The sequence below is a fragment of the Pezoporus flaviventris genome, unplaced genomic scaffold, assembly GCF_033815535.1.
Source record: "Pezoporus flaviventris isolate CSIRO_AGI_PZ_B2104156 unplaced genomic scaffold, CSIRO_AGI_Pfla_v1 ptg000090l, whole genome shotgun sequence".
In the NCBI taxonomy this organism is placed as follows: Eukaryota; Metazoa; Chordata; class Aves; order Psittaciformes; family Psittacidae; genus Pezoporus; species Pezoporus flaviventris.
In genome coordinates, this window is record NW_026892638.1 from 4,246,339 (window position 1) to 4,269,634 (window position 23,296).

General features: G+C 38.0%; 1 protein-coding gene across 4 annotated transcripts in view; it reads right to left on the reverse strand.

The window, feature by feature from the left end:
• Positions 1-5,705: 5,705 nt before the first annotated feature.
• PIK3R1 (phosphoinositide-3-kinase regulatory subunit 1) overlaps positions 5,706-23,296 on the reverse strand; it is a 51,773-nt gene continuing 34,182 nt past the window's right edge. For 2 of the 4 annotated variants that reach the window (XM_061475770.1, XM_061475771.1), the window contains exons 7-15: positions 13,792-13,894; positions 13,025-13,123; positions 12,720-12,900; positions 12,119-12,244; positions 10,951-11,093; positions 10,505-10,681; positions 10,334-10,402; positions 7,824-7,994; positions 5,706-7,366 (exon numbers count right to left, since the gene is read on the reverse strand). In XM_061475770.1, coding sequence (XP_061331754.1) covers positions 7,177-7,366; positions 7,824-7,994; positions 10,334-10,402; positions 10,505-10,681; positions 10,951-11,093; positions 12,119-12,244; positions 12,720-12,900; positions 13,025-13,123; positions 13,792-13,894 — 1,259 coding nt within the window. In that variant the 3' untranslated portion in view covers positions 5,706-7,176. Of the gene's footprint in view, positions 7,367-7,823; positions 7,995-10,333; positions 10,403-10,504; positions 10,682-10,950; positions 11,094-12,118; positions 12,245-12,719; positions 12,901-13,024; positions 13,124-13,791; positions 13,895-15,311; positions 15,998-17,469; positions 17,789-23,296 lie in introns of those variants that run through there. The other 2 variants (XM_061475773.1, XM_061475772.1) reach the window with 2 other exon arrangements.

Here is a 23,296-nt window from a genome sequence, read left to right on the forward strand (position 1 = left end):
TTTCAGGTCTCTATTCCCATTCAGCCTCACAGCATACAAGCTGCTAAGAGCTGCTACACCCACCTTTTAGACAGGTGAAACTTACGCCTCTTTCCCCTGAGCGCAATAACAGGCCTGAAGGCACATGAAATCCTGCATCAGTAAAAAGCACTGCGGCAGGTACTGGATGGGCAGGTGTGATGGACTACCCTGTCACACAAACCAGCCGCGCAGTTCCCTGTAGCAAGGTCCACCCCATAGACAAATCTGTTGGAGTACTTTGGGTAACAGCAACATGGAAAAATTAAACGGAAAGGATTAATGCACCAACCTTTGCAGAATGCTTGGTTTGCACCAGGCATGAGAGTTGTAGAAAAATAAAGTAAATCATGTAGGAAATAACCATTTATTGAGGAAGAAATGCTCTCAGGTATGAATTCATTAACTTTCTTCTCAGGCTAGTTTCTAAGGAATTAGGAGTACAAGACACACGACAGTGAGACCAGCAACTGAATTAACTATATTTATGTCAGTTTTGTCGATATAGTTTGTTCAAAGACCTGAGGATGGCAAGGTTTAGATCCTTTTGTGTGCTACCCGCTAATTTTTTTCTCCTGTCAATATTTGTACATGTTTAAATCAGTGCCCTAAACTCCTCTTTTTTTTTAGAATGTAAAGGTAATTCTTTGTAGAGGGAGGGACACCTCACAAGAGATGTCCTGGCAGTGCTGCTCTGGCAGGGATCATGGCCTGGTGCAGCCATGGGTAAAAACCTGCCTTTTCAAAGAAGTGTCGGGACGTTTCTGGTTATCTGATTGCTGTTCAGAGGTTAAAGTGCTGGTCCCGGCAAAGATTATCCAAAGTTTGAATAGTGGCGGATCGATGCATCTGTTTGCGCAGAAAGTCCCTCACGTTTCTATTTTTGGTACCTTACGCATTTGAGGACATAGGTCCTTCAAAGGGATTAAAAAAGAGACACCAGAACCACGTCCTCTGCAGCGCTCACACAGTTTATGCTTCCTGTTGTTCCAGAGGCGATGGAGGAGGCCTAGTGCCTTTTGTACAGCCCATGTCCGACAGGGAGCACGTCCAGTGCCACTCCCCTGTGTGCCATCCTGCAGGGAAAGCGCCACTGATTATTTTTAGCCTTTTTTCCAACAGGGTGCTGGCAGGACCTCACCGTTTGCCACTTTCCCGGTTTCCACCTCTGAAACAAGGGCCCCTGTGTTGTGTCAGACCCATGGGGTAAATGTGAGGTGTATCCTAAATGTGATCATCCCCAAAGAGTCCCTGCGTGATCCTGGGTGCTGGGTCTGGGGTAGGATGCTGGGGCTGGGGGCTGAGGGAAGCAGATGCCACCTGTCCCTACAGTGAGGCCTGGAGAAGGCAGCAGTGGGAAGTTTTCACATCTCCTCTTCCCTTTTTGGCCTCACAGCTCAGACAAAGGGATTTGCGTGAAGTTACTCACATGCGGCTTCACACGAGTCGAGTGGCTTGGGTAGGAAAAATCCCACAATGAACATTCCCAAGCCTTTAAACCTATCACACCCACTTGCAACTGCACAGAGATTTAAGCAGTTTTTAATATTCCCTATGAGAAATGACCATTGAGCCTTAGCAAGAGATCAGCAAGGGGAAGTGGGGATGTGTTTGTCTGCAGATAGCAAACATAGAATGCCATTTTTGCATACTATCTTTCCAATCTGCCAAGAGTGATTTCTCTACAATGTATGATACAGGCAAGATACCTGCGGAAAGCAGGGTTCTGCTGATTATGATCAGCCACTCTTAATTTCTCTCAATAGCTGATGATGAACAATGTGTGATTTATGACCTAGCTAACTTTATGTTTAGATGTTGAGCTGCTATGGCTGCTGAATTATTTGTGTTGCTCAACACTGTTTCAGGGAGCAGGAACAACATAAACTCAGTGTCTGTTTAAAAGAATCAGCTTGCTGAGAAAAACTGCAACAGACACATTCATCAGAGATCTAGCCCTACTTTCTATTAAGTGGGCTAAAAATACGATAATTGCTTTCAATCTAAGTTTCCTGTGAGAACCTGTAAGGGCCAATGGCAATGGTGTGGCCTGTGTTGCCTGAGAACCTCAGTCAGGGGGTATTGTGTGACTACTGCAAGCAAAATGTCGGCAGATTTTGGAATGGAAACCTTGGGCAGAATGGGAATATGAAGGTCTTTCTGCTTCCAGGGTGGCTGGCTGACTTCCCAAAAGGACCTCTCCTAGGGCAAGGTATGAATGGGCTTGAAGAAGTCAGATAACATACATCAATAACAACGGGAAGAAAAAAATGCTCAGAGTCAGTCTTGCTCAGTCCCATCCTCCCTCCTTTTCTTCATTCTCATGTTGATTTTCACAGTTAGATGCAGCCACGAAGCCAGTAAATGACTTCTAGCTATAAATGCTGGTAGGCTAGCCTCATGGAAATCAGTGGCAAAACTCACACTGATTTCAGAAGAACCAGAACTTCATCTGCAGTATAAAAAGAAGATCATAGATCATTGTACTGCTTTTGCAAGAGTATCAGATGAGTTCTGTCATTTTACCACTGCTTGACACAAAACTATTTTGGAGCTACTCAGCTACTCCATTCAGTTCACAGGATGGCTGTGAGTCAGATGAGATTATTTGCCCCCTAATTTGCTCTAATGATATGAGCATTTGGGCCTCATTTTTAAAGTAGGCCATATATAGACAGGAAAAGTAGGCCAACGATGCTAGTAAACAGTTCAGTCCTTACTGAAGACTCAACAACTGAAATGCAGTTTCAAAACAACCTTTATTCAGCTTGAAGACTTAGTACAAGTTTTAAAGCAACTTAAAAACAAGACACAGCTCCATCAACTCTATAGCTTGAACGAAATTTCAAGGAGGCATGCTGTCACACTGTTGCCTTGAAAAGGCAATTTCCAACCTATTTTACCCTCCACCTCCTCAAAGACCATTTAAAGACAAAGTAATCTTAATGTTTTAAAGACATTTAACAGAACAGAGCTTTATTTTTAAAAACAAGAATAATAAAAAAAAAATAAAGTAGCAGCATCTTGGGCAGCTAATGCAATCTCATTAGGACAAGTACAATGCAATGTTACCAACTCCCACAGCCCACTGTAGTCTTCAACTGCAGTAAATCCAACATGATTCCATATCAAATGTTGCATTTTGGAACCCTGTCCCATGGGAGGCATTGTGGTTTGAGCTGCCCATTTCTGAAGTGACCCTGAAGAGAAACAGTATCAGGATTCACTTTCTCAACTTAATACCATGCATAGCAAAAGCACTGTGTGAAAATCGGCAGAAGTTTTGCCCATTAGAAGCATCAGAATGTTTTCCCAAGCATTATTATTTCATTGCCAATTACAAGACAAAGCCATTTCTTCACTACAGAACAGTTGACACCAAATAGAAAATTTAAGATTTGGTTTTACAGATTGCTTGACAAGATTTCTCAGATAACTGAACCATACAGACAAGCTTCTTTTTTTTTTTTTTTTTTTTTAAGAAAATATCCAACAACACAGAAACCCAGTTTTCTAACTGCATTTGGAAACATGCTGCACTCACAAAGGTCTAGTGTGCATGTGCGTGTGTCTTTAAACAAAGTCAATTATATCACTTACTGAATTCAGCAAAATGATCACATTTGGTGAAAATGCACCTATATTGGTATCCATACATAAACACAGCAAGTGTGCACACATATGCACAGATACATATCCCCAAACCTGCCAATTCAAATTTAAACTTAGGGAAATCAGAAACTCCTAATTTTGCTTATGGGTTTTGGCTCTCTGTGTTATGTCTTATATGTTTCAAAGGCCTGCAGTGCAGCGTAACTCAGGGATTTAAAATAAAAGTACTCCAAACCAAAAATACATGACAAATAAATCCCACCCTTGAATTACATTGGATGGGAAAAAATATATGTCATTAGAAATACAGAAAAACAATGTGTTTCTTCAGTTATACCCACATGGGGTTTTTCTGTATATATTAGTCTGAGACCAAATCAAAACTGGAGTGAACAACATGGTACATTAAGGACAAACAACTCTGCAGTGAACAGGGCCTTTGACAGGACTTAGCACTGTGTATTAAGCAGAGAGGGAAATGCAGATGCCATGCAATATGTAAGTACCAAAGAAAACCCACTCAAACCAATCTGAGGGCGTAAGTGATCCTTGCAAATTGCACAGACCCTGTGTAGGCAGGATATCCCCATAAGAGTCTTAAGCACTCATCCCCACAACATAGTGCTTATTTCTCATAGTTGCTTGTGCAAGAAAAGCAAGTGCCAAATTTGTACACACACTATTTTTTTCTCTGCTACAACCACAGATGAAGAGCACGACAGGAAAAAGTTATATTCCATACTGGGCTGGGCATGCTAAGGATAAGGCCCACTGACATAGCAGAGGATTTCTTACTATGAGGAAAATCAGATCCAAATGCCTTAACTACGATAAAATTTCTTGACAAATGCTACGTGAAACATCAATTCAGATTACATATATTTGCTTATAGAGAAAAAAATACAATTTTACTCTTAAAATATTTAACATTCAAAAATTAATATATGTCAAAAGAGTATCTTGGATTGCTACAAGTGTTAAACTGTTGTATATCGAACTAATTTATAACTTCAAGCCCAGTAGTATAACTGGCATGATAAGAGTAATTGATGGTGCTTTTCATAGTAAAAGCCAGTTATTAGTAAATTGAATTTACATGACTCTACAGGCCTGAAAAGTGTGGAATGAATAAAGGAAGGGATGAAGACTAAATTTCTATTGAGAAAAAGATATTCAGAATAATTTTGAAGTTGTGACTATCCTGAAATCCTAATGTTGGTTGAATCTTACTTTCTTACCAGAATTTGTATCAGGAATCATACCTATAGGGAAGCAAAGACAACCTCCACCCCCCCCCCAAAAAAAAGAAAAAAACCCCACCACAAAATCAAAATAAAATCAAAAGCTTTACAGCTTCAGAAATGAAGGAATAATGTAAAGAATCAAAAATAATATGAAAACTACCAGAGACTGGCAAATTTCCTCTTATTACTTCCAATAGCTTAGGAAGTACCTCATACTTTGAACTAAACACATGTATCTCTAAACCAGAGCTATTATGAGAGAACACCATGGGTCTTACTCTTTTAGTTGTGTGTACAACGCTCTTTAATAGTAATGGGTCTTGCCTTTGCATCTGGGGAAGAATAAATCTGTATGTTCACCTAGTCAGAATATTTCCAAGGTTTCTCTGAACTTCATTACTTTATCAGTTTGCAATGTGTGAATTTTCTCAGTGGTCAGGACAGTAAGCAACCATTGCAAACCACCCACAGTGAATTATCCCAGAATTCTTAGTAAGTCTGCGTTAGTGGAATTCATGTATTCATTTCCTTTAACTCAAACATGATTCTGTAAGTCTCTGGTGCCGGAAATTATAAAATATTCACTTTGATATAGTATGAGCCTACAATTTATGGAAATAAATCCAAAAAGTTAAATGTGATAACCTAATGATTTGAAAAACATTTTCCAGTCTTAATTAGCTCCATGTTGTATCCAAACATTATCAGCAAAGGTGGGAGTCTCTTTTTCACAATACTAATACAAAAAAAACAAACTTAGGCAACAGGTTAGAGAAAGTTCCTTCATATGAAATGAAAATACCATTACATGCTGACAAAAATTCTGCCACAGTAGGTCAAGAAGTCTTTTATTTACTGTGAAAAATGGAATCATTCTAAGATCCAAACTATCTTCTCCAATAGCTAAATATCCCCTGTTTTTCTGCAATTGCTATCAGAGAAGGATACACAATTTTTCATCTTCCAAATACAAAGACAATCATGACAGAAGTTCAAAATGCTTTAAGAAGCAAACAGCGTGGTACCGTATTCTAAAGATATTTCTGAAACAATATTGTTGGACTCAGTGATGTTTCATAATGTTCATGTATTTTTTTATTGAATAAAGCAGCTTTGAAGCTTATCAGGCACTGCCCAACAAAATAGTAAAAAAAAAAAAATACTAACTCTTAAAACTCTGAGCTAGTAGATCATTATTCTATACAAAGAAAATTGTAGAATATTTCATAGTTTTAATTCTGAAGCCAACTGTTGCTGGCTTTCTGTACATTAAAAAAAAAGGGAAAAAAACCCACAAAAAAAAAAACCCACAAAAAAACAAAACAAAAACAACAAAAAACCCACCAAAAAACAAACAAACAACAAAATGAGTAACAAAAAATAATCATCAGGAAATATATTCTCAGGCAAAAGAACAAAAGGAAATAGAAGACAGGGAATCAAGAAAGAAAACCAAGCTTAACCTGTAGATATGCTTGAGAAAAGACTACAGCCTAAAGAAAATTCAGTATTGCATAGCATGATCTAAGAATTTAGCTTTCAGCAAACAGAAAAGGAAAAAAAGATGCAGTTTGGTATTGATAGTTTCCATCCATGATAGTTAGTCATCCAACACTATGTACATAATTATATATTGTATGCCACTGAAAGTCCCGTTTTCTTCAGTTTCATATTCTTAAAACTGGATTTCAAACATCTAAACAAAACACTTCCTGGCACTTTGCTATTACAATTACTCGGAACAACATACTGTAACTGAAGTCCTTTTAAAGTGTCCCTAGAAATAAAAGTGCCATTCTGCTACATATCATTCACCAGAAACCAAAAAATCCACAATGCTGTGTGTCTGGATCCACTGAGTGCAGCAACACCAAATCCAAGCCAGGTTGTGACCATGAAAATTCCACTAATCAAATGACAAAGACCTCTTATACCTTGTGTCTGGAGAATCCAATGTTCTAGCTGGTAAAGCTTCAGGAGTGGTCGTAAACAAGCACCAAGCTTAAAGGCCTCTATGTCCCTGCAGGGAGATCAGGTTCGGATTTCTCTCTCTTGTGTTTTTCTTTTCTTAATTAAAAAAAAAGCACTTCAGATTAGAAACATACATTCACAGCTTAGTACTGTGATTTCTCCCACTGCAGTTGTGAAAGAAAGCTCTAGTCCCATCTGAAGACAGACAGCTTTGATACCGCAGCTCAAATTCTTGAGTAAGGCTGAAAGGAGCCTTTTCTCTCCAGAGGCCTCAATGTTGTCAAATCTTTTCTACAGAAAAAAACCCAAACAACCCAGAGTATTAAGATCTTCATCGCCTCTGCTGTGCATATACTGGGTAGGCTAGTGTGACATTGAGAGAGTCATTGTGCTGCACAAGTGATGTGTGTTGATAATGTAGCACCAGTTCTTTGAGTGAGCTGTACAAGTTATACGGCTCAGCAAATCCATATCCAGTAGGTGTTTTGTTTATCACACAGTGCTTTACTTCTCCATCCACCCTAAAGAGGAAAAAAAAACAAACAAAACAAATGGGTTTTGGTTTGTCAGTAAAGTTAAACTAAAAAATAAGGTACTGGCAATAAATTTTAAGATACTAGTCACTACACAGAATTCCTGTATTCTGTGGTAGGATAATGGTAAAAGCCTAGGTTTAACCCAAATTCCCAGATGTTGTGTTAGCTTAGAGAGGGAGGAGACAGGCAGGACTCAGCAGCTGCACAGAACAGAATGTGTCCGTGCTTTGGTTTCCCTTCTTTTGCATGAGGCTCATCTGTGGGAGTTGCACAGGTTCGAGCTGTGAAAGAAATGGAGCAGCAATAAGGATGGCCTCAGGACTTGCTAGTGTGCTGCTAAGCTCAAAGGACTAGTAGGATCCAAGCATACTCAAATTGTCTATGTGTCCTCGGCTCACGGCAGGTGCCTCAAATGTCATCATTCACAAATTAGGGTACGTACACAACAGAGCAGGCATAGCAGCCTTGTTTGCTGCTCTCTCGAACAAGGAATGTTCCATCTCGTTTTCCCCGCAGCAGATTTTCGGCTTGGCTTCTATTGATATTTCCCACATTCCATGTTCTCTCATCATGATGGGGCAAGTCCTCATCATCTTCTACCATAGAGTATTGGCTGTTGAAACAGGACAAAATGTGTTTGTGAAACACACAGCAGAGCAAAATCCATGAATTAAGTAGTCCCCACTTCATATTACTTTAAAAAAGAAAAAAAAAAGTCAGTGGTTACTAGAATGCCTTCCTGGTAAAATTAGGGATGTAAACCACTGTTCAAACCACTGCATAAAAATAAAATGTAAATTCTGGCTCTTGCTTGTTTTAAAAACACTCATGTAAATCTGAAGAAGTACATAAAAGGATGCTGTTTTACATTTCAGAATCTGCTGCAAGTTTGTCAGTACTATAGCTAACTGTTTTGGCAAGCCCAACAAAATCAATCCCCTCTGAGTCAGCTTTATTTCCAAAGATCAGAACATTTGGTCAGCAGTGAAAAATCATGCAATATGTATCAACAACAGCTGCTGCTTGGGAAAGCTATGAGCAATTGCACAGGTAGACAGATTAATTATTTATACAGGAGATGGCTTTGTGGAAAGAGTGGAAGAGTAGAGTGCTCTCTCTCAACTTATAGACTATGACAAGAGCATATAATATAGGGCCTTCTCTACTGAAACAGCCACCAACTATAAAGGTTATAAAGAACCCTCTGAGCTAAAGCCCACCATGAAAGAAGCTGTCTCTGGCTCAGCTGTGTGGACAACCACCTTGATGTTCTGCAGTCCCAGAGCTCCCCACTCCCCCAGCAGCCTGCACTGGTGTGCCCTGCCTCTCCTGCTCAGCTTGCATTCTGTGCTTAGCTAATGTATTATTATAGGTTTTTAATCAGTTTTCTTTGGTCTAAGAAAACGTGACTTCTCACTAATCTTCAGTTCTGTCTTTCTGAAGATTCTCAGTCTACACAAACTCTCACACAAGAATGAACTTTTGTTTTCAGATGACAAGAAGGTCCCTAGAGAGACCTATACTCTCTCTAGGTCTCTTATCCCATTGTATACTCTTTTGTCGTGCATGACATTCAAATGCATTCAGCAGTGGCTCTATTTGCAAACAGAGCATACAGACAGAGGTTCCTGTTTTACCTGCTGCTCAAAGTAAAATAATTGATATTTCACTGCATTACAACTTTAGGAAAAAAGTTATATTTTGAAAGTTTCATTTTCCAGCAGAAATCTGAGCACTTACCAGACTCCCTGGCAAGGGGAGTCACAGAGTGAGAAAACAGGAAGGTTTTCTTTAAACAGTTACACTTACAGTTTTAATGTTACACTAAAACCATGGCCTGGCATTGTTCTTTGTCTACTGTTTAAAGTGATGGGAGTACCACTGGAAACAGGTGCCTACATATACTCCATTACATCATCTTTGAGCTGTGGTAAGACTGAGCATACAATATGGCTTTAAAACATGTATGCCATTTTTATCCCCTGCTTCTACCAGTACAGCCAGAGCAGAGAAGCACAATTTCCAGGATAACAGTAGGAGACTCAATAAACCAAGACAAAATAAAACAGACGTGGACAAGGCTAGAATGTAATCCACTGAAGAGTCATTGTCAGTCTGCTACTTTTGCTATGTGTTCAGCCAGGCATTGTGAAAGGCATGCACAAGAAACTGTACAGACAGAAAATGTTGATATGAATATTACTCGGTCAACTTCGTTTTTCTGATTTTTCTACTTGTTTATTCTTCACTGTTACTATACTTCTGATACTATTTTGTGGACTGCTTTTGTTTAAATTTGGTCCACATTCACACCACCCAGATGCTTTTTGCTTTTTTCTCAGGAATGAAGTGAAACATACTCATTAGCCAAGCTCCTGTCAGAACCTATAGTAAACTGAATTGCTTGAAATGTCAGAATACCACCCCGCCATTTCCCAGAAAAATTAATTAGACCACAAAACCAGAGAAGGACCACTCTTCAGCTTATACAGTTTTACCACATCCAATAGCAGTGTGACACACTAATGTGGGTAACTCTATACTAGATAGCACCATGGTACCAATGCTTGAAGGCTGGAAAAAGCCTTCAAGCTGACCCCATGCCTCAGAGACCTTTTGAACAATTAATCCATCCATATGGCATCTCTATAAGATACTAACACCTTATGACCTTTATTTTTCTGGTAAGAATAAAGACACAGGTTACATTGCAGTGCTTTGCTATAGTAACTTGATTATGTACTTCCCTGAATAATGAAGAGTACAGTGCGAGACAGAATCCTTTCTAATACTTGCATTATATAGGCCTGCCATGTTTTAACAGTATGCACTGTTACAGGAGACCTAGGCTTAAGATTTCCGCTTTGTGGTTTAGGAATTAAATATGCTTAATCTCACTTTAACATAAGACGATTTGGAATACCAGAAATATTTAAATCTTTTAATACTCACTCTTCTGTATTTTCATTTCCAAGCCATTCATTCAACTTCTTTTGACGAACACCCTTCTGAGTCAGCCACCTGGACAGTAATTGCAAATAAAATTATTTTTTTTGTCACAGAAGTTGGATACCGATTAAAAAAACACTTAAAAAACCTCTATTAATTGATACTGATACTCACATCAAGTATTGATCTCTTGTCTTCCTCAGCTGTATGAGGTCTGGCTTAATGCTGTTCATACGTTTGTCTATCTCTCTATACTCAGCTGCTTGCTTCTTCAAATCCTCTTCTAATCTACGTCTGCTGTCCACGATTTCACTGATTCGAGACTTCAGTTTTTCATAGTTGTGCATGATTCTGAATGGAATAACATGATAGGTTACACTCTGGTATCTTATTCATAACTTTATAATCTGCTATTCAATGGTATAGACACTTAAGAAAACAGGTTATTTCTCTAGATGTAGCTATACATTTTGCAAAAGAAGCTTCTTTTGCTTCAAATGGGGTAGATGTGAAATGAACACCTGATGAACAACTTCAAACTTGCCATCTTGCAGATCTATACTTGGCACTGTTTCTTTCTTCAAAATCATACAAGTTGAAATGCAAATACAAATACTGACCTTTGTATTTCTTTTTCATTTCCTTCCCGTTTAAATTTTTCAATGTATTCCTTACTGTATCTTTCTTGTGTCTGGCACTGCTCTTCAAATATTTTTATTGTTTCATTAAATGCTTCAATAGCTGTTCTTTTCATTTGAATTTCCTGAAAATAAAATATTTTTTATTAAAGTTGTTATCAGATAGAGGAGATGATTTATTGGTTGCATCACAGAAACACTTCAGTATATTGTAAAAGAAGACTTCAATATCCCTTTACCAGAATGCATTCTGCCTGCAGAGCCTTGCAACACAGGAAGAACAGACCTGTGCAAAAGGCAACCATGATGGGGTTTTTGAAGAAAGAAAAACTGCTAGACAAAGAGCTACCTACAATATTTTTTCCATATAACTATATTTAATTTGAGAGGATTAGAGCCTTATGGCAAGGCACTTTGCCCTCTGCACCAACTAATGTCTTTAGAGGCACATCTGGGTTTCTGAAATAAAAGAGTAAGGTACTTGCCTGGACAGGTCTCAAGATGTCATCTAGTCCATCCTCCTGCCTCTACATAGCTAGTCAAGTCTTTTAAACAATTTTAAAATTTTCAAGTTGCCTGCACTTCTTCACCTTTCTTCAAATATTTTTTAGGCATATTTCCTGCACATTTTAAGAAGCAGTCTTGATTCTGGGTCTGTAAAACTGCATTAATTCACTGGAACTTCAAGACTTGGCTAATAATTGATTTGAACTGAAAGAAGGACAGAGGCAGCTTTTCTTTCCTTCACTGTATCTGCACACCATCTCTACTCTGTACAGGTGAAACCATACCCTTCAAAAACCAGTAATAAAATGCAATGCTTCCCTGTAAATGTGCATTGAAAACTGTAACTCAGAACTTGATGAGGTCAGTAGTGCTCGTATATTAGGACAGTTCTATGCCTGTTTTGGATGCATGTGTCGGAGTTAGGCACAGCATGGGTTACGTTACAGGTGGTGACTTTTCAGACACCAATAAGCAATTCTACTTATTGAGCAAGCACATCAGGTATGTTTCCTCTTTTAGGCAATGGTAGTGGTGCCAGAAGGGAAGAGGATGAGGATGGAGGAAGATAGCAGCATGAATTTACAATAACATTCTAAATCTACAGAAGTCTTCCACTCTCCCTTTGGTTTCAAATCCAGCTCACCTGTGATGTTCTTGTGTAGTCTTCATAAAGTCTGTCATATTCTCGGCTTTTTTCTTGGAATTGGGTATTATATTCATGTAATTTCTTTCCCACTGCTTCAATGCTATCCTCTTTTACAACTTGATCCTGGAATGGCGAGCAGATGCAAAGATATTCCATAAAGAAACAATTATATTGCATACATTTTCAGGATAGAACTGCTAAAAAATGCCTAGATAGTTACATGGAAATGTGACTCCTCTTTCATAAGCATGGAGATATAACATATTACATGCATAATATGCAAATGAGAAATAAATGACAAAAAGCAACTTTGCATTGCAAGTGTTCAGCTTTATACTGAAAATTGTATGTTTCATCATAAGGAGTGGAATATTTATTAACATAAGTTTATTTCTTAATAATGTATCTGCAGTATTTAAAGTTTTAATTATTTATATGTAAACTGTGGAGCTGGTTTTAAACAAAAATATCCATTTTTATACCCACTTCATTTTTTTCAAGTTCTAACAGAGCTGAAGTTCTTCATAGTAAATGACTCCCCAGTGTGCAGTAATTTCTATGCATTTAAGTGAAACACAAAGAAAACAGATGAAATTACCTGCTGGTACTTAGATACTGGATACAATAATTTTACATCCAGTTTAGGATTGTACTGGGCTAGAGATTCATTCCGGTAGTGGTTTATTAGCTCAACCACAGAGTTGAAAGTTAATGGGTCAGAAAAGCCGTATTTTCCATCTCGATGAAAGATTTTGATTAATTTGTTATTTCCTCCTTTCCTGCAAATAAAGTTTGTTGGAAAGTTAGGCATAATTCAAGTACTACTTCCTAAAGAACACTGTATTTTAAATGCAGTATTGCATTTACTGTCAAGTATTACAGACCTACTGTAATTAATCTTACCTTAGCGTAAGTGTGTAGTCCCCATGCATTTTGGTTGAAGCATCTCGTACCAAAAAGGTACCATCAGCAGTGTCTCGGAGCTTCTCATTTACTTCTTCTCTAAAATGAAAGCAAAAGTAACCAATCATTTCAGCTACTTCTCACTCATTTATCCTCTCACTGAGCTTTAAAATCTTCTGGTTTTGAACTTGTGGGTTTTAGAAATCTTCTTGATCTCCATATTAATAAATTAGTTACTCAATAGCTTAGTTAACATTGCAGGAGAACAACTGCGATATAAAAATGGTATATTCTATGTCCTCTCACTGTTGGATGAAATTATATTCACGCAAAGGTCTTTCTGCTTGTTCATACAAGCCTGCACAATTGGAGCAGCCAGTGCTGGTCTAGCATACCTATATATAGTACAGTTAAAAATGTTGCTAATATATGGCACTTGTTAGTCTGGCTTGTTAACTGCTGTTCCTACAGTTGAGGTTCTGAATGAAAGACAAGAAGAAAATCCTTACTTTGTGCTATCCTGTCATGCTAGCATTACATATACTGTACCTTAAAGTAATAGAACAATCATTTCACATACTACATTCTATGTGACTGCCAGTAACTTTTTAGTCATGTTTGGATTAAAATCAACTGTAATACATTCGTTTTGGAAAATATCCTCAAATTGGCTCTTAGAACTGTAATTTTTTGATACTGAAGCATAATACATATACACAAAATAGCATAGCAAGAACATATGAAATACATGTCTTGAGCTTATTTACCTTGAGATATCTCCCCAGTACCATTCAGCATCTTGTAATGCCATGTTGTTATTCATGCTGTTGTTAGTTACACTATTAGGTTTTGGTGGCTTAGGAGGCAGTGCTGCAAATGAAAGGAAAAAAACATGAAAAAGTTGATTATAACTCACTGAAAACCTGACTATATATTACTTGGAATTACACATTGTTACATGAATGAGAGAAAAAAAAAAGAAAAAAAGTCACAAAATAGTGTTTTCTGCTACTAATAATCTTTAAAAGACATTAGAGCAATCCCTAAAAGACATTAGAGGAATTAAGATATTTTACTGAAAACAATACAAGTCCACAATAAAGATGTAGTGTTTCAAAAGAAGTGTGCTACTTTTGCAATAATATATTTTAAGCAAAATATAACACCATATATTCTCTCCCTGTGAAGAAAGCATTTGAGAAAAAAAAAATAATCTGAAGTTTGCTTCTACCTTCTTTCACTATGGTCAGGTGAATATAAATAATAAAGCACATAAAACTGCTTCTTTTTTGCCTCTTTTGTAATGACCTTAGAGGAATGTTGCTGATTCCTCACCTAGAACCTGAATAATAAAAGATGCAAACCCACAGCAATAATGCATATTTAAAGAAGAATTGGGGTTTTGTCATCCTCAGCATTCTGCATGATGATCTGCCAAAACCAACACTTCCAAGAAACCCATCTGTGACCCAAATATCCCTTATGTTAATCTTAGTATTCTACAGACTAAATTGTGTTCCAAATGCTAGGACTGATTAAAAACCACATCCCCCTCTTCTCAATGTCAAAGCTGCACACGTATACCAGTGAGTGCCACAGAAGATACTGCAGCACTCCTGACTTAGTAGCAAGGGGAACTACATTGGAATCAGGATTAAAAATCAACCCAGCTCTTTTAGTTTTCCAGTAAGTACATCATTCCTTACAGACATCCCTGTCCTGTACACTATGACCAGCTACCAAAAAATTATACTTTTAAAATTACAGTGTACATCAATATAGCATAGTATTTTATATGATATAAAAAAAAAAATCTAAAATCAGGTCTTTAATTAATATTGCTAGATTTTAAAGTTGTTTTTTTTTTTCCCCTCAAACAAAACAATGATTTGCATCACTGCTTCAGGAAATAACACTGTTACCACAGCATCTCCTTTTAATTACGGTGTGATTAAAAGAACAGAGATAGCAAAAATAATAACAGAAATACAAAATTTTTTGGATACAACAGCACAACTAGAACTACATCTGACAGAATAAAATCAAAAGAGAAACAGGTAAATTCAGTAAAAATTACGTAAGCAGACAGGTATTTCTACAGGTTAAGATTCTAAGTACATGCACTAAACCAAAATTTAATTATAATTTATGAAAAAAAGAAAAAAAAAAGAAAAAACTATTTGTATTAATAACAAAGTAAAGAAATCCTACATATCCACTAAAAATTTTTCAGCAGCTACTGTAAAGACCAAAATGAATTAAGTCTTCCATAATAAGGCAGTTTTACCTGGTGGATCCATTTCTATGTAAAACATCAAGTCTGTGCCACAATTTATATCTGTCTTAGGATATTCTATATCCAGTTCTTCCATATTCCAGACAGTATTGTACATTTGTATAAGTTTCACTGAGTGAGCTCAGATTCAAGAAAAGAGTCAGGCTTTCTTTGTAATGGTGTCTTGGAATTCATTTTAAAACCTATAAGGGGCTGCACTGTAACCTATTACATCATAATCTTCAGCCAATCATGTCAAAATAATGTCACCAGACCACTCCTGTTTCCTCATTTTGTTCTACATTAATCTTAAGACAATTTCAGTTTCAGAAAGAATGTACATTTAGCAGAACTGCAATATAAACCTGGTATTGAAAAGAAAAGGAACAACTGGGCTCTCCTCGCCCCTGTTCCCATCTCATTTTCCTAACTTTACAGCATGGTACAGTCCAATCCTGGCAGGATGACAAAAGGCTGATATGCTGCAGCACGTAGCTCTTACACACAGGCGCACACAACACATGCACACTCACACACAGCTCCCTTTAGAAGTAGGTCGGTCACATCTCAGCTGCACTCTCCTGCTTGGATGCCTGAAGTTTACCATTCAAAAAGCTTTAAAAGGCTTCTGGACTTTTTGCACATATTAAAGATACAGAAGGGAAAAGAGCATGACTCTGTGTGTATGTGTATTACACATTCAGTTTACACATACATACAGAGGCATATGTATTGCCACATAATGAAACATGGATTATGTTTTTAAATTGTGCAGATTTCTATTATTTTAATGGACATTCAGGTCTGACGTACTTGATATTATTATATAAAATGTGCTACGTGCAGAGATATCTTCCCCCCCCATCATTTTGTAATAAAATACAATTCCAATTGATCTAAACTAATTTTTAATTGAAACCCCAAATATTGTAATCTTACATTCAGTAGACTTGCATAAATCATGGAAGAAAGTCAAAACTATGCAAGATCTTGAGAAGTGATTTTGCTGAACATAAAAAGCCAGTCTGTCAGGACACAAGATTTAGTCTGCCTTTTCACACTGTTTCTCTACACTGTTCTCACTATTTATCAAGTTAATTGTTTTTAAAGGCAAGAGTCCCTTGTCAGTGCCTCATTCCTCACTTGACTTTATGTCACCAGTGTCCTCCTACTGTTTAGAAATATTCCTTCTTAACTCCCCCCATCACAGACTATAACTCTCAGACCTCTAGGAAGAAACATGCACAGAATAGACTATTAATTCCCCAGCAGCATGCTATGTAAAACAATGTGAATGCTTCATACTCACTATAATCTATGGGGGCAGAAAACCAGATACCAAAAATAACCACAACAAAGAGTAGCTGTAGCAACTATCTGTGCCTACATCATAAGAAAGCCTGGTGCAGATGAAATATGCTCTATCTCACAAATAGTCATTAAAAAAAATTAACACAATTCATATCCTTCCCAAATATTTCACACATATCCACACCCCTCTATGCCGCTCAGCAGTTTACCCCTTCTAGACAAGCATCAACATACAAGAACATGTCTGGAGTACCAACAGCTACAAAAAAATGCATGATAGCTTGCTTTATAAATTAACAACCTTAAATTCATTCTGAAGTAGACTCCCCTCCCCTTTTAGGTAGACATGCTCTAAAGATTCCTTCCATTTCCAAAATGAAATAGGATACTTAAAATCACCCCAGACACAAGCCCAAACACTGAACTTGGAGGGTTAGCCCACCTGCTACCCAAACAGTTGAGTTACCAAGGTAATTATTTAAATCAAGTTATAAAGATTTCCTACAAAGACTACACTGCTGCATTTAGATCTCATGTGGGATCAGCAGGATATTTTATTCCTTTGAATAAAGGCTTTCAGGAACAGTTACTTCTCCAGGGTTTCACTGGTGGCCAAATTTTGAACTGCCCACACTTGTATAATCACATTAGTGCTCAGCTCAGACTAACCTAGCTTCAGGCAAGAAAAGACAGGAGGCAGATAGGCTATTCCCCATGCTCTAGATAACCTGGAGAGGTACTGAGATACCTCACTTTCATCGACATATCTTGAGACCATGACAGCTCTACCTAGTAATCACTTATAGTACAGTACTTCCACGAGGTGACGAAGAAAACACACAAATTCAAAATCACTTACTTTGTAAATTATGCATCACAAACGCTCGCCCTTGTAATACAGCCTGAAAATACAATCCAATAACCTGAAAAATTATTTGGTTTCCTCTTACAAAAATCTTCCTTAAAAAATACCCTCAAAACCTCCTTTTACTAGGAAGCTTCTCTGAAGCAATGAAGGAAAAAAAAAATCTGGAAAAAGGCTGCTCTGCCAATGTTCCATAAAAATCTCTAAAAGAGCTGTAACATGCAGTGAGAAAATCCAAGCCTTCTCGCTCAACTGCTCAGAGCTCTGTGCTGTGCAGGAGGTATCCACTTACTCTGGTTCATCATTAAAAAGTGAACCTGACTTTAGTACCGTGGAAAGAAAAAAAAAAAAAAGAAACCACCACCCTCAGTAGCTCTCACGTCTCTCGCTGATAAAGATCTCAGTTTCATGATTAACTTGGGCAGGTTCAAATATTTGCTGAGCCAGGATTTCAGGTGGGGGAGGGGGGGGGGCAGATTCAAAGTAAAAGTTGTCATCAGCTAACAAGTGGCCAATGCATAGCTAACTTTCTCATTTTAGCTAAGTAAATGAGAAGACCATTGTAAGAGGTCTTAAAATAGTCTCTGTCACTGGCTGCTGAGTGCAGTCTTAAAGTTGATAAAATTGCCATGAACAGCCAAATGCAGGAAGTGGCTTACTAACACTGCTGGAAAAAAAGCAAAATAAAATTTTTTCTTGAAAAGAGCTGCATCTCTCAGAACAGCCCCGTGCAAGCAGAATAGCCTGCTTGCAAGCACAGCATCACTTCTTTCACACTCATGCTGGATCACAAATACAGGTGCTATTTGAAGACCCCTGCTGTGATGCTGTGAGGCATTTTATCCATTCCCTATAAACTGAAAATAATAGAAAAAACACCTGTCCGTATCCTTGGTGTTTTGCAGTACATCAGGGTTTTCATTTCTTGGGCAGGCAGGCATGAAAAGGGACTGCATAGAGAGGGAGCAGTTTGGTAAATTTTTTTTCCTTGCCCCAGTGTTTGGTGGAAATCAGACTGGCTAAAGAACAGAGCAGCAACTGAAGAGCCCACTCCCCTTTGCCTACAGAGGTTAACATCTCTGCCAGCCATACTTTTACAAGGAAATAAATTCAAAGTGAAAAGAGAAGCAGACCACAAGATTTAGTTTAGAGAAAGAAAAGAAGAGCATTAATATTTTCCTCCCTCCTGTTGGAAACTGTGAGAACTTCTAGTAGCTGCATCCCTTGAGATTTGCTTATGCTCCTTAAGGCAGTCAAATGCTATTGTAAAGTGTTCACCTCCTGAATACTTCACCTACCAAAATCCTCCTATGCTACAAAATACCACTTATACCTAATAACGAAACTCCAAATATCAGCAGTACATTTTTGATGTTTTACAGTTGATTGACTAGCTTCACCCATAACAACCCCCTACTTTTCTCATTTTAGCCATTGCCTGCTTGAACAATTGTCAGTTCTGTATATAATTTAATGCAGCACAATCATAAATGTACAGCCTACTTCAAATGGGAATAGTAACCTGTGTTTCTGCACTAATCTAACTTCTGACAGTAACCGCTATGCCTCCTGTTTACTGTTAAAATCACAGAAGGGGTTGATAACACTTCTTGGTTTATAGGGAGACAATACACAACAAGCATACTTTCAAAGAAGAGAAGACAACCCAAACCTGGTTCACTGAATTGTTTATAATTTTAAAAAGCACAGGTATCAACACAGAGATAAAAGATACAGCTTTTTCCCAAATAAATTTTATTTTATTCTTTTTGTATTCCACTGCCTTGTGCAAAAATTAGTTCCTAATCATTCTACAGAAAGGAATTAAGTGTCTTACCAAAAAAACATACCGGCATGCACACAGTTGCACTGTCACACAATGGCTCTATCTTAATACTTATTAGTTGTAAGTTGACCTTGAGTGGTGTCAACTGAATCTATTGATTTGTATTTGCAGAAATTCATCAACCTATTATGTTTTTTTCAGTCGTATTTGGCGTTCTTCTATCTATAAAGCTTCTTTCCCCCATCCCCAAAAAAATGATGTATGAAGGTTTGATAGGCTTGCTGTGTGTTACATATACTTACATACAAAAACACATACATCAATCAGTACAAAATTCTAGAAACGTTGTACATGTTGGTTCAGTTTTACCAAATATATTCAACTAGGTATTGAGAAACATAAAGCATAGACTACTATCAAAACCAAGACTACAGCGGCATTCCTAAGCACTGTGATTAATAAAGCATTTTGCTGTCCTCTGAAGCGGGTACAAAGCCTGAGTTTATTAGCTTAGAAGGGGAGCCCTCTGCCGGGTGATGGGCGGAAGAGCAACATCCCTCCTCTGCAGCACAAGCTCTCCCCGAGACTGTCTCCTGCAAGCCCCAAACCACGCTCAGCACTGCTTACAGTCCAGCACAGCCCATGATGTGATGCAGCAAAGTCTTGACAAGGGAGAGCGTTCGTACAATATTTTTTCTGTCCCTAAGACAAAACCAACTGGACTGTGGGCTGAGCCTGACCACCACAGCAGTCAGGCAGAGCTCTGTGTTGGATTCCAAGAAGAAGGAACAAGGCTGGCCTTCACACTGCCTGGTGCTGGCTGTCATGCTAGTACGCTTGGTAATATTTTGTGCACCTAAAAGCGAAGTGTCTACTGCCTGGACTCTCAACACATCCCCAGTATTTGAGCAGTTACATGTAAGGCAGTCTCACTACCTTACTTTTAGCTATGACCCTGTGAGAGTAAACCCTACATCTTCATGCTTAAAACTGCAATATTTCACAGCTTGAGCTATTATTTACAGTATTATTTACAAGCCTGGGAAACAGGAATAAACTAGGATAGGCAGCCTACATGGAGCAGCTCAGCTTGAGTTAGTGCATAGGCTATTAGAGGCTTCAACTCATAGATACAGCCATGGCAGCTCCTTCTGGGAGCTGTGGTAGTTCTCCCTCCGCTCCTCACCAGCCTTTCTGCCCACAGAGCCATGTTCCTTTGCTCTCCCACCATGTCCCCTTTCCTCTTTGCCTTTCTTGTGATATGAAACACATTAATCTCACACACCCAAAGCCACTCCACACATGTTAACACTCCCTCAAAGACCCTCATCTGCCCGAGTTCCCCCTGAAAATCACTTCTGAGCTCTCCCATCACCCCACCTTCCTACGTAAGACCTGCCTTCCCAGACACCAGCTCCAAATTGACTGCACTGCACGGAGCAGCCATCAGGCCCCATGGACAACTCAGACTGGCATCCAAGGCAGGCCTCCTCCAGACAGAAAAGCCAGGAGCCTTTATGATCCATGAAAATGAACTGAAAAAATGATCCGGTCTTCTATAGCTGCACATATAGCCTATTTTTCAATATTTACCTCTTAAAGCACACAGGCCTTCACACCTCTGTACGATGTATGAGATTCTGTGAGACATAAGCAGCACTGTTAGCTATTATCTCTGTTACAATTAAGATATTTTCTTTGAATGGTATCATTTTGAATAGCGTATTTAGCGACATGAACTTTTCCTCTGAGTGTTAAAACAGCATTATTCTTTAAATTAAAGCATGTGCGGCTGGCTGTTCATTAAATTCGGGTGTTAAAAAGGGATGCTACATCACCTAGCTTGCCCACCATCTTTCAGCTATCCTAATGATAAACTTGAACAATGAGACAGGAATCAGAAAATGGATCTGGTTACCAATTATTCAAAACACCAACCATTTCTCCAGTCTTACTTCTCCTGCAACATTATTTTGTCTTCACCTAGTACACACGTAGGCACAACAGGTACTTCAGCTTTGGTACTTTAAGTTTTGTTGAAGGCTAAGAACTATTCTAATTCACAAAATTAAATGCATCATTTGCTGTTGAACACTGACAGCAAGAAAGAAAATCAGCCTGGAGCTGTCCTGTAATGAAAAAAAAAATCAAGTAGTGGCTTAGGAGTAACTCGTTTTTGCATTACCTGTGCAAAGCATCACTCTAGCTCTAAGATGTCCAATTAAAGATACCCAGTTTAAGACACTAATCTTAAGACATACATAAGGTCCAACTGCATACTTTCTGTTGCTTTGAGGCAAGAAAGATAATTAGTGGGTGATGTGATAAGAAAAAAACCCACAGCCGTGCAAAGATTTCCTTCTATTAAGTTATCTCCAACACTAAATATATCTATGTACTGTGTAATATACCAATAAAACTTCATGCACAGCTCGTTTTAGACGGAGTGTTTTCATCCAGGCTTGAGAATAACAGAAGTAGAAGCTATCACTCCAGCCTGTGAAAAATAGAAGAAACCAGGCAGGATTGGCTTCTGGGTTACCACTTACTTGTCATTTCATTATTTTCAACAAGATTCTTTCTACTTAAAACCTCTTAACTTCTGCACTTCTAAAATTCTATTACAGATTTTAATTCTCAGAACACTTATATGACAAGTAAGTTATCTCTTCCAGGAATCTTCCTTTTATTACAGTGTCTCTAAACAATTTTTATGGAAACTCAAGCCCCTACAAACAATAATCTTGAGGATGGTAATTTTGAAAGATACAGTCTTCTATGAGGACTATAAAAACAAGAGCACTTCAAATGATTGGTCATTGAGTAATTTTGGTGTGAAAATCAGACTTATGTTCTAATCCTGCGAACTTATGTAACATTCTAACAGGACTCAACTTTTGAAAATCATTCAAGTGTTTTAAAGAGCAGTGGATAGCTAACCATAGAACTACAAAGCTTGAAAATTTCTATCTGAGGGTTTTTTTCAGCTTAGTAGATGTACAAATGTTCTAGTAAGAGTCAAACCCCATAAATCTGATGGATAGAGCCACATTCTTCAAGTGCCCTAATGATACTCTCAAGAGCCCTTTTTAGCAGTTCTAACACCAACGTCTTTCACTTTTATACTTCCCTCACATGAAGCAACTCAGGAAGATATGCAACCAAGTGATCTCTTAAGGTCAACTTAAGAAACTCATCACTTTGAAACTCAAGAAACTCTCACTGCTGACTTTACCTTTGTAATCTCCCAACCATTGCCTCTAGCCATATAAATGTATACACTCTAAGGCAGTTGCAAACATGTAATTTAAAAAATGCTACCTGCAAGCTCCTTAGAAGAGTAGAGGATTCAACAATGTATTTTGCCTTTTCAGGCTTGTAGCAGGTGACAAAGACAAGAATTCTTTAACAATTAGCAGTTATTTGCTGATTCTTGGTAAAAAAGGACAATTAGTGTCCATACAAGTTTGGCCTCTCCTGGCTGCTATGAAACATGAAGAAGAAAAATACACAGTGGTTCTGGAAATGCCTGCTTAACTATTTTGACAAAAATTGAATAAACCAAATAGGTATAAAGTAGCTTAAAACAGATGGATACAAAACACTAGGGAAAGGTTCCTAAATACTACAGCTGGCAAGGCTGAAAAAGCCTTCCATTTCACAGCAGTAGGAACAAAAATGTTAGCCATTTTAAACTTGTCTTCAGTAGCTGAGGAAGGCGATTATACAATGCACCCACCTATAAACAGGAGAAATAAGGCATTTTACTGCTGCTGTGCTCTAGCTCTTCAAATCTTAAGCATCTCTACAAATCCTACTGCCATGAACTTTACCTTGTACTTTGAATAGAGAGGTGGGAAAGCCACAGCCTGCCCAATTTTCTGTTCCCCATCACCCTATACTTTTTTTTTGGATATTCTCTGTTAATAAGCTGTAAAAGGACTTACTTTAAACTAACCTATGAAGTGTTGAGTTAACAATTTCCTTTGTAAAGAGTCAGCAACTCTGCCTTCCTCCTATCAAATATCTGATTGA